At 39.4% G+C, this 14,651-nt stretch overlaps 1 protein-coding gene and 1 pseudogene across 7 annotated transcripts in view; both read right to left on the bottom strand.

Annotated features, from left to right (window-relative positions):
* TXNDC16 (thioredoxin domain containing 16) overlaps positions 1 to 14,651 on the bottom strand; it is a 109,391-nt gene that overhangs the window by 55,614 nt on the left and 39,126 nt on the right. For all 7 annotated transcript variants that reach the window (XM_044229541.1, XM_044229538.1, XM_044229537.1 and 4 more), the window contains 2 exons: positions 6,854 to 6,975; positions 1,241 to 1,331 (listed from right to left, as the gene is read on the bottom strand). In XM_044229541.1, coding sequence (XP_044085476.1) covers positions 1,241 to 1,331; positions 6,854 to 6,975 — 213 coding nt within the window. The remainder of the gene's footprint in view (positions 1 to 1,240; positions 1,332 to 6,853; positions 6,976 to 14,651) is intronic.
* LOC122894014 lies at positions 10,003 to 13,303 on the bottom strand (annotated as a pseudogene).

Here is a 14,651-nt window from a genome sequence, read left to right as displayed (position 1 = left end):
CAACCTTATTCCCCACCTAGCCACTTCCAAAAAATCATTTCACCTAATCAGCCTTCTATGCACTAAATTCTAAATTTACAGAGTTGTAAAATGTCTGGGACTTAATTAATTGCATGTGGTTTTATCAAATAGTCACTGTTTTCCAAGAGGTTAGCAGGAGGGCTAATTAAAAACTCTTGCATTGTTGGGACATGGGTTAAGGGTCTGCATTCGGCTCAGGTCATGATTTCAGGGTCCTGGGATCGATCCCACATCAGGCTCCTGCCAACAGGGAGTCTGCTTCTCCCTGTGCCTGTCTCTTCCCCTGCTTGTGCTTCTCTCATCCTCTGACAAATAAAAATAAAAATAAAAATAAAAAACAAAAACAAAAACAAAAACCCTTGCATGGTATAAAAAGGTCACATGATCACCATTTTGCCTTGCTTCCTATTAATTTTCCTGAAGAGCATTTTGAGGAAAAATCTTTAAAATACACTGGCTAGTCCCTGTGTCTATAATTATCAAAGGAAAGAAACGTCAACCCTAGGTTGCCCAGGCAAAAAGTCAAAAGAAGCCCTCTACCTAAAATTGTAAGCTAGAAACTAGACAAGAAAAATAAACATTTAAAAAATTATGCTCAAAAACTGTACTTAAATATATTTAAGACTATTCTGACAGGGGCGCCTAGGTGGCTCAGTGGGTTAAAGCCTCTGCCTTCTGCTCAAGTCCTGATCTCAGGGTCCTGGGATCGAGCCCCACATCGGACTCTCTGCTCAGCGGGGAGCCTGCTTCCTCCTCTCTGCCTGCCTCTCTGCCTACTTGTGATCTCTGTCTGTCCAGTAAATAAATAAAATCTTAAAAAAAAAAAAAAAAAGACTATTCTGGCAAAGTAACTTACAGAACTCTCAGAAAAAAATTCTGGAGTTTAGTTATGAAAGCTGTTATTTTATAACCTATGTGATCACTGTGGGAGATCTATTCCTAAAATATGCTTGGCCACTCAAGGGATCACATATTGTGGCTTATCCATATTGTCTTTGTTCACCTTAGCCTAACATCACCTCTGTATATTTAAATTCATTTTCAGATTATACAATGGAAGACAGTAATAATGAAGGAGATTTGCAGTTTCATTTATATATTCCCATCTGCTTATAATTCCTCTCGGGTAAACCCAGGATATAAACTCTGATGGAGATGCTGAATAAGTAATGTGAAAGAAGCAAACATAAAATTGTTGACATATCCCTCTTGTACATACCCAATACTTTCCAAAAGGGCAGTTTCTGTGGTTAGAACAAACTGGTATGTAGTCCCATATACAAAAGCAGCTTCCATGACCGCTCTGTGTTCTGAAGAAAAGATAAGAGAGTTGGGAGACATAGAAGTTAGTTTGTGTGACTCTCTGAGTATTGTCCTACACCCTTTGAAGCTCTATTATGAAGAAAAATTCCTTGTAGGAATCCCAGTCGGGAAAATGCAGGCAGTTAAAGAAATTATGAAAAGTCTATTCTATTCAAGGAAAGAGAAGAGTTAATAGGAAATAGAAATGAGTTATACTTGAGAATATAATCTGTGACAGTTTCCTCATAGTAGGGGAAAGACTATGCATCCACCATCCAATTTTTACATGTTATATTTTACATATGTATATGCCTACTTATTGTTTCTGGCTTGGTTTTCTTTTAATCAAAGTTATTCCTTTTTAAATAATTTTTGTTAACATATAATGTATTATTTGCCCTGGGGGTGGGGTTCTGTGAATCATCAGGCTTACACATTTCAAACTTATTCTTACACATAGTTTTATTTTTTTATTTATTTTTTTTAAAAGATTTTATTTATTTATTTGACAGAGAGAAATCACAAGTAGATGGAGAGGCAGGCAGAGAGAGAGAAGGAAGCAGGCTCCCTGCTGAGCAGAGAGCCCGATGCGGGACTCGATCCCAGGACCCTGAGATCATGACCTGAGCCGAAGGCAGCGGCTTAACCCACTGAGCCACCCAGGCACCCCTTACACATAGTTTTAAAAAAAGCAATTCAGGGTGCCTGGGTGGCTCAGCTGGTTAAGCATCTGCCTTTGGCTCAGGTCATGATCCCAGAGTCCAGGGATCAAACCCTGCATCAGGCTCTCTGCTCAGCTGGGAGCCTGCTTCTCCATCTCCCTCTGCCTGATGCTCTGCTGACTTGTGCACGTACTCTCTCTCTCTTTCTGTCAAATAAATAAATAAAATCTTTTTTAAAAAAATAAAAAATAAATAAAAAGAAACAATTCTCCAAAACATACTAAGAAAAACAACAATTTATCCCCACCCCCCACCCCATTTCCAATTCCCAAGGGACAGCTACTTTCAATTCTTTTATTGGTTCTTTTGGTATTTACCCCCAAGTCTTATCTCTTGATTTTTTAAAGTGTTATCATTACTATTTATTGACTTCCCACTATGGCAGGTGATAACTTAGCTCTTTCCCAAAACCTCACCCCACATACACATACATCCCCTCAATGATCCCAATATAGTTCTAATTTTTATTAGCTTAATTATCTGCATTTACATTGTCATAACTCAGCAAATACTATTTACAAGTGAGTCACAGAGTGCCAAATGAACATTTCTCCTTTTCCAAGCAACTTTTGCACTAGCTATAACTTTTTAATTTGTTTAAATTTATTTCTATTGCTAAATTCTTCCACTGGTGGTGAATGCTCTCAATACTTCAAATAGATCGGGCACCTGAGCAGTTCCCTCTTCTTGGAGACATTTCTGCAGAGCCCACAGATTGACTGCAGTGCCTGTGACTGGGCCCGCTACACAGCTTCTATCCTGGGAACTCACTACTCACTTCACCATCATCCTGGGGATTCTCTTACTCGTCTCTTGTGCTGGGTCCTTTGGCCTGTTACCCACATCCTCCTGATTGATTTGCTCCCTTGCTCCCATTCTCCAGCACCTTGTGCTTGTGAGAGGATATATGAAGTACACATGTTTTGTGACCTTATGCTTATAAAAATGTCTTTATTTTATATTATAACTAACTACAGTTGTCTGCATATTGAATTCTCTGTTCAAGTCATTTCCCCTGAGAATTCTGAAAGCATTGCTCCATTTTCTTGGGTTTCTAGGGCTGCAACTGAGAAGTCCAATGCAATTCTGATTCTTGATGCTTTAACTGTATACTCTTTCTTTCTGGAAGCTTTTAGAACAGTATTTGTTCCCAACATTCTGAAACTGCAAAATGAGATGTTTTACATTCACCCATTATCCTGGGATTCAGTGAGCCCTTCCAATTTGGAAGCTCAAATCCTTCAGTTCTGGGAAATTTTCTCAAACTATTTACTTGAAGCATTTCTTCCTTTCCATTTCGTTTGATTTCCCCTTTTCTCCTCACTGCCATTTCTAGGCAGTCATCTTCCCCGCCCCCCCCCAATCTCCTACCACATGAGGAGTTCATCAGAGTATTCCACTCACCATTCTGCCTTGGAGTCATCTACCACCCCAGCCAGAAACAAACTCCTCATGCCACAAAAAAATTTAGCTTCTATCACATTGTCATTCTAATACTATTCCCTCATAATCCTTGGTGGTTTCATTATCCTCGTAGATGATACTTGCAAAGCCTAGCCTCTCAGTCTTTAGTCCTCTCTAGGGATCCAGTGATCTCTCTTCAAGTCTACCTTAGCCACTCGCTGCTATGGTCCCACACCAGGACTTGTAATCATCAGTCTCAAATCCCTCCAAAATCTCAATGTCTAGCATACCCTCAACCCCTTCCTTCCATAAACACACACCCCCTCTCCATCTTCAGGTCACTCTGTCTAGCACATAATCCTCTAGGAACTACATTCCTAGCATTTTCACCATCTTCCACTCCTTTGTATTTTTTTTTCCCTTTTAAGCTTCCCAGCTTACATTCCATGGTCAGTCTTCATAATCACTCACCTACCTGTCTGGCTAAAATACAATCCAGATTAAATCAGATACGCTGCTTATTCTGTACTTACACCCATAAAAATAAACATGGATGGAGGGAAAAACAAAAACAAAAACCTGTTGGCATCACCACACTAATGATCTTACTTTATTGTTTATTTATTTATTTGAGAGAGAGAGCACGTGAGCAGGAAAAGGGGCAGAGGGAGAAGATCTTAAGCAGACTCCTTGGTTATGCAAGGCATGATCCCACAACCCTGAGATCATGACCTGAGCTGAAATCAAGAGTCCAACACTTAACCTACTGGACCACCCAGGTGCCTCATGGGCTCACTTTAAATTACTGATACCAAAAATTATTGCTGTCTGGCAAACATTTTTTTTTTAAGATTTATTTATTTGAGAGAGAGAGAGCACAGGCAGCAGGAGGTGGGGGGAGGGAGAGAAGAATCTTAAGCAGATTCCCCACTGAGTGCAGAGCCCCCACACGGAGCTCCATCTCAGGACCCTGAGATCATGCCCTGAACTGAAACCAAGAGTCAGACACTTAATTGGACTGAGCCATCCCAGAGGCCCCAACCATTCTTTATTTTCAGGCCTTCTAAAACAACTATTTCATGTCTTCTCTCCTCAAACTATCTGACGAAATCATCACTTTTATTTCACTGAGAAAAACATAGCCAGTTGTAAAAGCAAAAACAAAAGAACTTCCAGAAGCATGTTTATCCACCTACTTAACAAAATTGATGCCCATAGTCTCTGTCTTCCCTCCTTTCACCATAGATGAATTTTCTGTGCTTCCACCAAAGAACCACACTTCCCCTCGTTCATTAGATTTTGTCCCCTCTTGTTAACTCAAAGATGTTATTCCAGTAATTCTCCCTGTTTAGTCCTCCAATCTGTAGTTTCTGCTTTCTACTGGATCTTTCTCGTCAACATACAAGTATGCTTAAGAAATTCTTCACTTCACCCACATACTCTTCCAGCCACTGCCCTATTTTTCTCCTTCCCTTAACAGCCAAATTTCTCTAATGAGTCTCCATATTCACAGCCTCCAGTTGCTCTCTACCTATTCTCTTGTACCCCATTAGGCATTTACCCTACCACTTTATAGAAACTGTGCTTGCCAAGGTCACCAACAAATCCCACAGTGCTAAGCATAATTAGGTCAATTGGCAGTTCTTATCTTAATTAATTTTTAAGCATCATTTGACACAACTGTTCCTATTTCTTCCTTAAAACCCTATCTTCAATTTGCTTACAGGACATTCCTACCACAGAGTCCATTCCTTCTGTCTCTTTATTGTTTACCTCTCACTTCAGTGACCTGTAAATGTTGACGGATCTTAACAGTTCAATCTTCTTCTCTTTCTCATTTGGCACCATTCACTTTGTGATCTCTTCTGGTCTCATGGTTTTATCTCCCAAATTTATAGCCCTAGTCTGTATCTCCACCATCAAACGTGGACTAGTAGCATCCAACTACCTTGCTGATATCTCTCCTTGGATGTCTAGATGGTATTTCACAAGAAGGATGTCCAAAAATGTCTATTTTCAATCTTCCCTACTTCACTTATTAGCAATTTCACCTTTCGAGTAACTCAAGCTAAAACCTCAGCGCCACCCTGGTCTCTGCTATTTCTCTCTCACTCCACATCTATTATATTCATCAGCAAATTCATACAGCCAAAATACTGCTAGAGTTCAAATTTACTGCCACCTCCACTGCTAACACCCTGATCCAAACCACCCACCAACATCTCTCACCTGACTTACTGCAATAACCTCCTAACTTTCCTTCCTTATTCTACTATTCCTCCTTCCAGTCTATTCCAAACATAGAAGTCAGGATGATCCTGTTAAAATACAAATCAGAAAATTCTGGTTCCACTGTAGCAACATAAACCCTCTCTAGCTCATCTTTCTCATTGATGACAATTATAAACTATGGACAGTAAACCTGAGAGCCCTGTAAACAAAAACAGGCTAACAGTAGACAAAATAATAGTATATTATTACAAGTATATTAAACTCAGTGGCATGCTATGTAGCTATCAAGTTTTATGTTTATAAAAATTGTGATTTTATTTCATGGAGCATTTCCATTTTTTTTTAAAGATTTTATTTATTTATTTGACAGAGATCACAAGTAGGCAGGGAGGCAGACAGAGAGAGAGGAAGGGAAGCAAACTCCCTGCTGAGCAGAGAGCCCAATGCGGGGCTTGATCCCAGGACCCTGGGACCATGACCTGAGCCGAAGGCAGAGGCTTTAACCCACTGAGCCACCCAGGCACCCCAGCATTTCCATTTTTAAAGTGTCTTTAACATTTTATATTAACATGATCAAGTTAAAACCATTAATAAATCAAAGTCTTGAAAGCATAATAATAATTTGTTTGTAAGATGTTTATAAACTTGACTACAAAATTACATAATTTTGCATTTTACAGCTCATGGTGATGCTGTCAAAATTACATATTCTTTAAGTCAGGAAAAAGTCATCAACAGCAAATGTTAAAATAAAACAGAAAGCCACTCAGTCAATATTATTGAATATAATAAAATACTATATACCAGGTACCAGGAGGACCATAAGGAAATAAACATAGTAACTAACACTTATAGGACACCATTACATGTCAGGAAGTATTTTAATCACTTGAATTCATTTGGTCCTCACAATAACACTAAGGGGTAGGCATAATTATTTTCACCACCTTACTTTTTACTGATTAGGAAACTCAATTTACATTGTGCAAGTCACAGTGTAAGTCATGGGGGCAGAGCATCTAACTAGGCAATCTGGCTCCAGGGTTTTTGTTCAATCACATTACTATGCTGTTTGCTTAAAGAAAGAAGACTTAATGGTAAGGATCCTATTTTAAGTCCTTCAACACATTCAGACAAGTGCAGAGGCACAAAAAAGATTAAAAGTTAAATACCTGGAGTTCCAATGGCTCTTACGTAGGAGAATGCAATGCTGGCTTTTCCTTTCAGAGCACTTTCTATGTTCTGAAGGTCTTCCAGAGTAGAAATATATTTTACTTCATTAAAAAGAAGAGCACTGAAATAAACAGAGATACAATGGGTAGAAGAACCTGATATGTGGTTATTTAACACATGTTTTCAGTAAGTTAAAGAACCTAACCAAAAAGAAACTTAACTCTTTTGAACAAATTATCAGCAGTAAGAACTTAAGCATTTTTTTTTTAAGATTTTATTTATTTGAAAGAGAGGAAGAGAATGTTCGAGCACAAGCAGGGAGAGAGGCAGAGGGAAAAGGAGAGGCAGACTCACTGCTGTGTAGGGAGCCCAACACAGGGCTCAATCCAAGGACCCTGGAATCATGACCTGAGTCAAAGGCAGAAACTTAACCAACTGAGCCACCCAGGCACCCCAGGAACTAAGCATTTTAATACTGAATTAAAATCACTCTCTTAATCATTTATCTATACCTGAGAACATCAACCAGGAATAGTTGTGAGAAATGGTACTCCTCCATCACAACTACCTTAATGTATGTAAGTTGTATGCGCTAACATCTTATACTGGCCCAATAATCCCTTACATATCTCAGCCTTAACATATTTGAACTCTTTACACTCTAAACTGAAGGCTTTTTCCCACAGCATATAAGGCTCTTATATGTTCCCCGCTGAGCATAACCTACTTCTCCAGCTCCATTGTGTTTACCATTCCTCATGTCTACCATACTTTAGGCACACCTCAAGGCCTTTATGCAGACAGTTCTCTTTGCTGAAAACTATTCCCTCTGCTCCTTCTCATATATCTGGTCTCAGTTTAAACATCACTGCCTCAGAGAAACCTACCCTGTTGGTCCTATGTAATTAGGTCTGTAGCATTTTTCTCTTTAATTTCACACTATTTGATCCTTTGTAGTACTTAACCACAATTTATAATTGCTTATATATGTATTTTCTTGTTTATCCCTGAGTCTCTTATTAAACTGTTACCTTCCTGAGTCAGGGCCTTGCATATTTTAATCACTATAACAATAATAACTTAGAATAGACCCTAGTACACTCTAAGGAATCAATAAACATTTGTTGTATAAATGAAAGAAAAAGCAGGGTGGGAATTATTTATTCCCATTCATCTGAAGAAATGCAAATCCAAAACAGAAGAGCTTACTCATTCAAAAATGCATTTACAGAATTGAGGAGCCAGGAACAGAACATAAAAGACGTCTCTTCATTCCTAACTCAGTAATTTTTCCACTTGACCAAATTCTTCCGAATCATCTTTTCAATATATAGATCAGACTAAGTAATCTTATTTCTTCATCCAAAAGAATTTCATTTTTAAATTTTCTACTTTTTTTAATTAAAAGATTTTATTTATTTATTTGAGAGAGAAGAAAAGTGAGAGACAGAGCATGAGTGGAGGGGAAGGACAGAGGAAGAAGGAGAAGCAGGTTCCCCACTGAGCAGGGAGCCAGATGTGGGGCTTGATCCCAGGATCCTGGGATCATGACCTTAGCCGAAGGCAGCCACTTAACCGACTGAGCCACCCAGGCACCCCTTAAATTTTCTACTTCTATATAAATTATTTATCCCTAACGACTCATTCCACTTAATCCCCCACATACACGTGTGTGTGTGTGTGTGTGTGTGTGTGTGTGTGTGTGTGTGTTAGGCTAAACTTTAAGGATTTTTAAAACCTGTTCCAAGTCCATATACTTAAATAAGCAAACTGTCTCCAATAAATTAGTCCACCAGAGTCTCCTCTTATGGAAAGCATGGCACTGTCTGAGAATATAACAGTTTTCAACGTTTCTGGCCTCAGGATCCTTTTGTACCTTTAAAAAATCACTGAGTTCTTCAAAGAGCTTTGGTTTATGTAGGTTACATCTATATGTAACAAAATAGAAATTAAGACAGCAATTTAAAAATATTTGTTAATTCTTTTAAAAATAATAATAAACACCATTGCATAGTAATACTCTATTAAAAATAACTAAATTTTTCAAAACAAAAAAATTTGGCATCATTTTATACTTTTGCAAATCTCTAATATTTGGGCTAAATAAAAGTCAGCTGGATTCTCATGTCTGCTTCTTCAATCTGTTGTGACATCACACAACACACCATATAGCTTTTAGAAACTGAATTCATAATAGAATGAAAGTGAAAAAGGCAAATAATGTCTTAATATTATTATAAAACTATAATGACTCATGGATACCCTGAAATAGGTGCCCTAAATTACAGTGGCTTACATATTTACCTATACATCCTAGATCTCTTCATTAAAAAAAAAAATGTAAAACTTAAATTTCTTTAATTCCCAGGGCTTTTTTTTTAAAGATTTTATTTTATTTAATTATTTGTCAGAGGCAAAAAAAAAAAAAAAAGAGAGAGAGAGAGAGAGAGCGAGAGGGCCAGCATGCATAAGCAAGGGGAGGGGCAGAGGGAGAAGTAGGTGCCTATGGGGATACCTACGTCATGTCAGGCATAGTATGAAGTATTCCACAGTAGTGGAAATTTTATCAGTTTGGGGACTGACTAGCTCTAAACTCTCTTTTACTTGGGGGATTTCTGCTTTCTATATCTTCACAGTGGGCAGAGCCCAAATCCCCACAAAAGCTAATAATATCATAAATTTGCTCTTCCAGGCTCCCTGCTGCAAGGCATGGCCATATGACCCAGAATCACTTGCCTGACATTCTGGATCAGGAGCCAGTGATGTAAAGAATAAGAATTATTTCAAGAGCAAGGAGCAAGGAGCCTGATGCAGGGCTCGATCCCGGGACTCCAGGATCATGACCTGAGCCAAAGGCTTAGGTGGCTTCACCGACTGAGCCACCCAGGTATACTTCTTGTTTCATTTTTAAAAGATATATTTACTGAGCAGTACTATTTGCTAAATATTTTCATACATTTTCACGTAAACCCTCAAGGGTACTATTTAAATATTCTTTTGGTAAAAACTCTAAATGTTATTTTAAACATTTTCACTTACAAAAAAATTAAAAAATCAATGATTGGTACCTTTTTACACTCTCAGGTTCCTTAATATGGACAGACCTTGCTGTTGAAATATCCCCCTACAGTTTCAGTCAAGGAGTGTATCAGAGCACAGACAAGGAGACCCCACCCTGGTGCTGGCAGGTCGACGCAGCCACCCAGACCTGTTTGATAGCATACAGGTTGAGATCCACTGGGACAATCACACCTGGCATGGCCACCAGGGCTCTCTCCATGTGATTCAGTTTGTAATCAATGTAGTATTCCTGGGAAGACATGGCAGCCATGTGATGCATGTTCTATTTCTGGTTTTGCTTCCTGCACTGCATGACAAAGCACTGTCTGAGTTGTCCAAGGCTGGGTAGGAAACACTTCTAGGAGAAAGAGAGCACCAGGACCAAAATGAGGCAGAAGATGAGGGCCACGGTGCCTGTGACCACCCTGTGGATCTTCATCGTGTTCTCAGCATGCTCACTGCTGGGGAGACCCACAGCAGCTGGCTTGTGTGTGCCACCGAGCTGCCCCTCCCTGCCATCAGCAAGCACGGTGGCTGGACTGGCCAGGAGCCCCAGGTCACTGTTGTTGGGATGGTTGAGAGCAGAAGACCAACGGTGGACTCGGCCCTATCCTCACACAGGTGAAAGGTGTCCACAGCATCTAGGATGTCTTTGCCCTGTGTGTACTCTGGGATGGCACACTGGGAGTTGTCATCACAGTGCCCCAGAAGCTGTGGAGCCACGAGGCCAGGCCACACACAATGCGTCCACAGTCCCATATGTTCCTGGCCTGGATGATGCTCATCAATGATTTCCAAGAGTTGAGGATCCAGGGCTCAATGTACGTGAGGCAGCTAGAGTCCAGCTGCAGGGTCTGCAGGTGCAGCAGGATCTCAAATACATGCTCCATGTACTTGATCTTACTGCCCAACAGGTCCTTTTCTCCAGGTTCCAAATCTAGTCCAGCGAGCTAACCATTATGGCCACCTTGTCCCTCTTCAGACAGAGGGAGTGCCAGAAGATGAAGCATGGAAAGAGGGTGAAGTTCAACTTGACCAAGTCATTGTGTTCCATGTGCAGCTCAGTGAACTTGAACAAGTCAGCAAAAGAGCTGCACACCAGACTCCAGCTGATTGTATCCAATCTAAATATTCTGTATTATACACACATGAAACAACCTGAGGGATTATGTAATCTGTCCGGATCATAGTGGTGGTCACCGGTAGAGCTGAGATTCAAACCCAGATCTTCTGACACTGAGGCCAGAACTTTCTAAACTATGTTTAGTATTGTCCACTCATAAATGGGAAACTAGGTGAAAAGGGAAGCAACTAATGAATGTCAGGGGAGTCTCGGTGGCAATCTGGGTTGTTTGCTGCTTATACATTTTGGCTACCTGTCCAAAATTACCCTTGAAGTATTTCAATCCAAAGGGAGAGGACATCTAGTGAACTTAATTGGACTACCATGTAATTCTAGACTTGGAAATTACATCTGCCCATTTATCTTTACTGCTTTAGCAGCTTTAATCCATTTGCTACAAAAATCTTATCTGGGAGTACAAATCTCCCTTTTTTGTTTCTCAAAAAAACTGGCAAATATAAATTAACAAAGCCAACATAAGGGAGGCACCTACCTCATGTCAGGCATAGTATGAAGTATTCCACGGTAGTGGAAATTTTGTCAGTTTGGGGACTGCCCAGCTCTAAACTCTGTTTTGCTTTGGGGATTTCTATTTTCTAGGTCTTCACGGTGGGCAGAGCCCAAATCCCCCCAACAAAAGCTAATAATAATCATAAATTTGCTCTTCTAGGCTCCCTGCTGCAAGGCATGACCATATGACCCAGAATCACTTGCCTGACATTCTGGATCAGGAGCCAGTGATGTAAAGAATAAGGGACAGAACAGAATTATTTCAAGAAGCAGTAGAGCAATAGTCAGCTTTAAAACTCGGACTAACAACAGTATCAATGACAGCCCCAGCACAGGTGAGGCAAGCTGTCACATCTGACACTCAGCGCTATTGCATCAGTCACACCCAGACTAGTTGTGGGTCATGTTTTTAACTATAATTTAGAACCGTATTAACTCTGAGTCCATTTCTCCAGCCCTTCTAGCGAGCCTGAGATTTCCAATATCCACTCCAAATCCTTTTCTGCTTAAGCCAGTCAGACCCAGATTTTGAGGGTTATCACTAAAAACACTCAGAAATGCATTCAGTCTTGCTTAATTTTCATAGCAACCATCTGAGATTAGTACTATCATTAACTCCATTTTATAGATAAGGTCATGGGGCTTAGAGAGGTTACCTTGCCTAATGTCCCAAAGCTCATTAAGTAGTCATTATCTGTGAGGTAATAATAACCAAAACTAATGACATTCACAATCTAATGATCTCCGTGATTGTTCCCAGTGGCTTCCTAACTTTAAAACATTTTTAATGTCAATTTGTAGAATACGGGGACATCTAAAGATCTCGAGGATCCATTCACAAGCCTGTGCTCCTTTACTCAATTCACAAAGTAGAGAAATACTGAGAGAAATGGGTAAAAGGAAAAGTCTGTCTTGGCATTTTCTTATTTATTGGTGGGGTGAAATAGCTTAAAGCAGTTCTGACCTGGAAGCTCTTCCTGTCCCAGAAAGGTCTTCCTTTTCCTTGGCATGCTTTTCCTGAGACCCTCCTATCACAACCATTAGAATATGGCCCAGAACTGAATGGGTGTCAAAAAAAAGAGAAAGAAGGATAGGGAGAGAGAGGGAGAAGAAGGAAGGAAGGAAGGAAGGAACGAAGGAAGGAACGTAGGAAGGAAGGAAAAAAAGAAAAAGAAAAAGAAATGAAACTAAAGTCAACTTGAACCTGCTTTTGGAGCAGCAGGCCATTCAGCCTTTTATTCAGAAAAAAAGACTATTTTTACATTATGTTTCTGTCATTAGTCCTAAAAAAAAAACCCACTAAAAAGGAAATATTACCTTCTATTTTGCCATACCAAATCCCTATGACAAAAAAAAGTTTTTTTTTAAGGAAGAAAGAAAAAAATGGGGGGAGAGGAAGGAGGAAAAACAACACAGAGAGAGAACAAATTACTTTTATCTAAATTAATTACATTGTGACTGGGCAGATCCATGTACAAAATGAAATATCCCAAAATATTTATTTAAGCATTTTCTAAATTAATACAGTTAAAATATCAAACAAAAGCCACCTCTGAAATATAAATGGAGAGTAAAAGTAATAACAAATTCACAAATACTGGTCTTATTATTTTTGTCATATATTGTATATTCTCCTACTCACTTTCTCCTTATAAAATTTTATCACCAGAAACAATCTTGCAGACTTATAACATGAAAGGATTTCTGCTTCGCCCATTTTTAACAGCCAAACGGTGAAGCTTCCAATTTCATTCATCCATCAATGCAGTATTTTATGAACACCTAATACATGTCATGCAAGGTGCTATGCATTGGTATAAGGACGTCGTATAATAGAGCAACATACAGGGAAATAATCATTTCCACAGTTAACATAGAGCTGTGAGGAATTCAAATCCAAGCAAGTAATGTTTTATTACAATTTCCCAATAAAAAGTATATCACTATCAAACAGGAGCCCACCTGACAATATTGTGCATTAACAAACCTGACACAGATAAAAGAATAAGCAATAGACCAATCCTATTAAGAAAGGACCAACACGGGTGCAGTTCAGGATCTTAGAGGAAGACACTTCTAAAAGTAGCTTTTTCCAGAGGTTCTATAATAAAGTCACCTTAAGACTCAATAGCCTGGCTTGGTAATAATATGTAAAAGAACAAAGTATTAGCAAAAGTTGTGATAGTTGAAAATACTTGAAGTTCATATTGTTATAAGTAATATGTTCATTTAAAGGGAAAGAAACCACTTTGTGACAAAACACTGTCTCAAGAATACCAAGTACCACATCTTAATGAAAAGTTCATGAGATTTCATTGTTTCTTATAGTCCTGGATAATCTTTCCTTTCTGAATCATTTCATGGTATTTAGGAATCAAAAATGACTATAAGAATGGTCCTTCTTGGAGTGCCTGGGTGGCTCAGTGCTTTAAAGCCTCTGCCTTCAGCTCATGTCATGATCCAAGGGTCCTGGGATCGAGCCCCGCATCAGGCTCTCTGCACAGCGGGAAGCCTGCTTCCTCCTCTCTCTCTCTCTGCCTGCTTCTCTGCCTACTTGTGATCTCTGTCAAAGAAAGAAAGAAAGAAAAAGAAAGAAAGGAAGGAAGGAAGGAAGGAAAAGAAGGAAAGAAATAAAGATTTTTCTTTGCAACTGCTACCTCATGGCAAGTATCACAGCACCTATCACAGCATGAATTCACTTCTGTTAGCACTGTGTGTGGAACAGAACCACAGGTAGACATCTGAATTTGGGTTCCTTTTTTTTTTCTTAATTGCAAATTAAGAAAAAATAATTGCATTTTTTAAAAGATTTTATTTATTTATTTTAGAGAGAGAGAGAGATCACAAGTAGGCAGGCAGAGAGCGGGGAGGTGTGGGAGACGTGGAGCAGGCTCCCTGCTGAGCACAGAGCCCAATGCAGGGCTCAATCCCAGGACTCTGAGATCATGACCTGAGCCAAAGGCAGAGGATTAACCAACTGAGCCACCCAGGCACCCCAGACTTCCTGCATTTACACAGAAAAAAGCAACTAACACTCATAGAGTACTGGGTAAAATTCACAATTTATTTTCATAGGCATTACCTTCTTTGATCTTCACAACAAT

The sequence above is a fragment of the Neovison vison genome, chromosome 13 (assembly GCF_020171115.1).
Source record: "Neovison vison isolate M4711 chromosome 13, ASM_NN_V1, whole genome shotgun sequence".
Classification (NCBI taxonomy): Eukaryota; Metazoa; Chordata; class Mammalia; order Carnivora; family Mustelidae; genus Neogale; species Neogale vison.
Note: the sequence above shows the minus strand (reverse complement) of the source record. Positions and strands in the feature narration are given on the sequence as shown.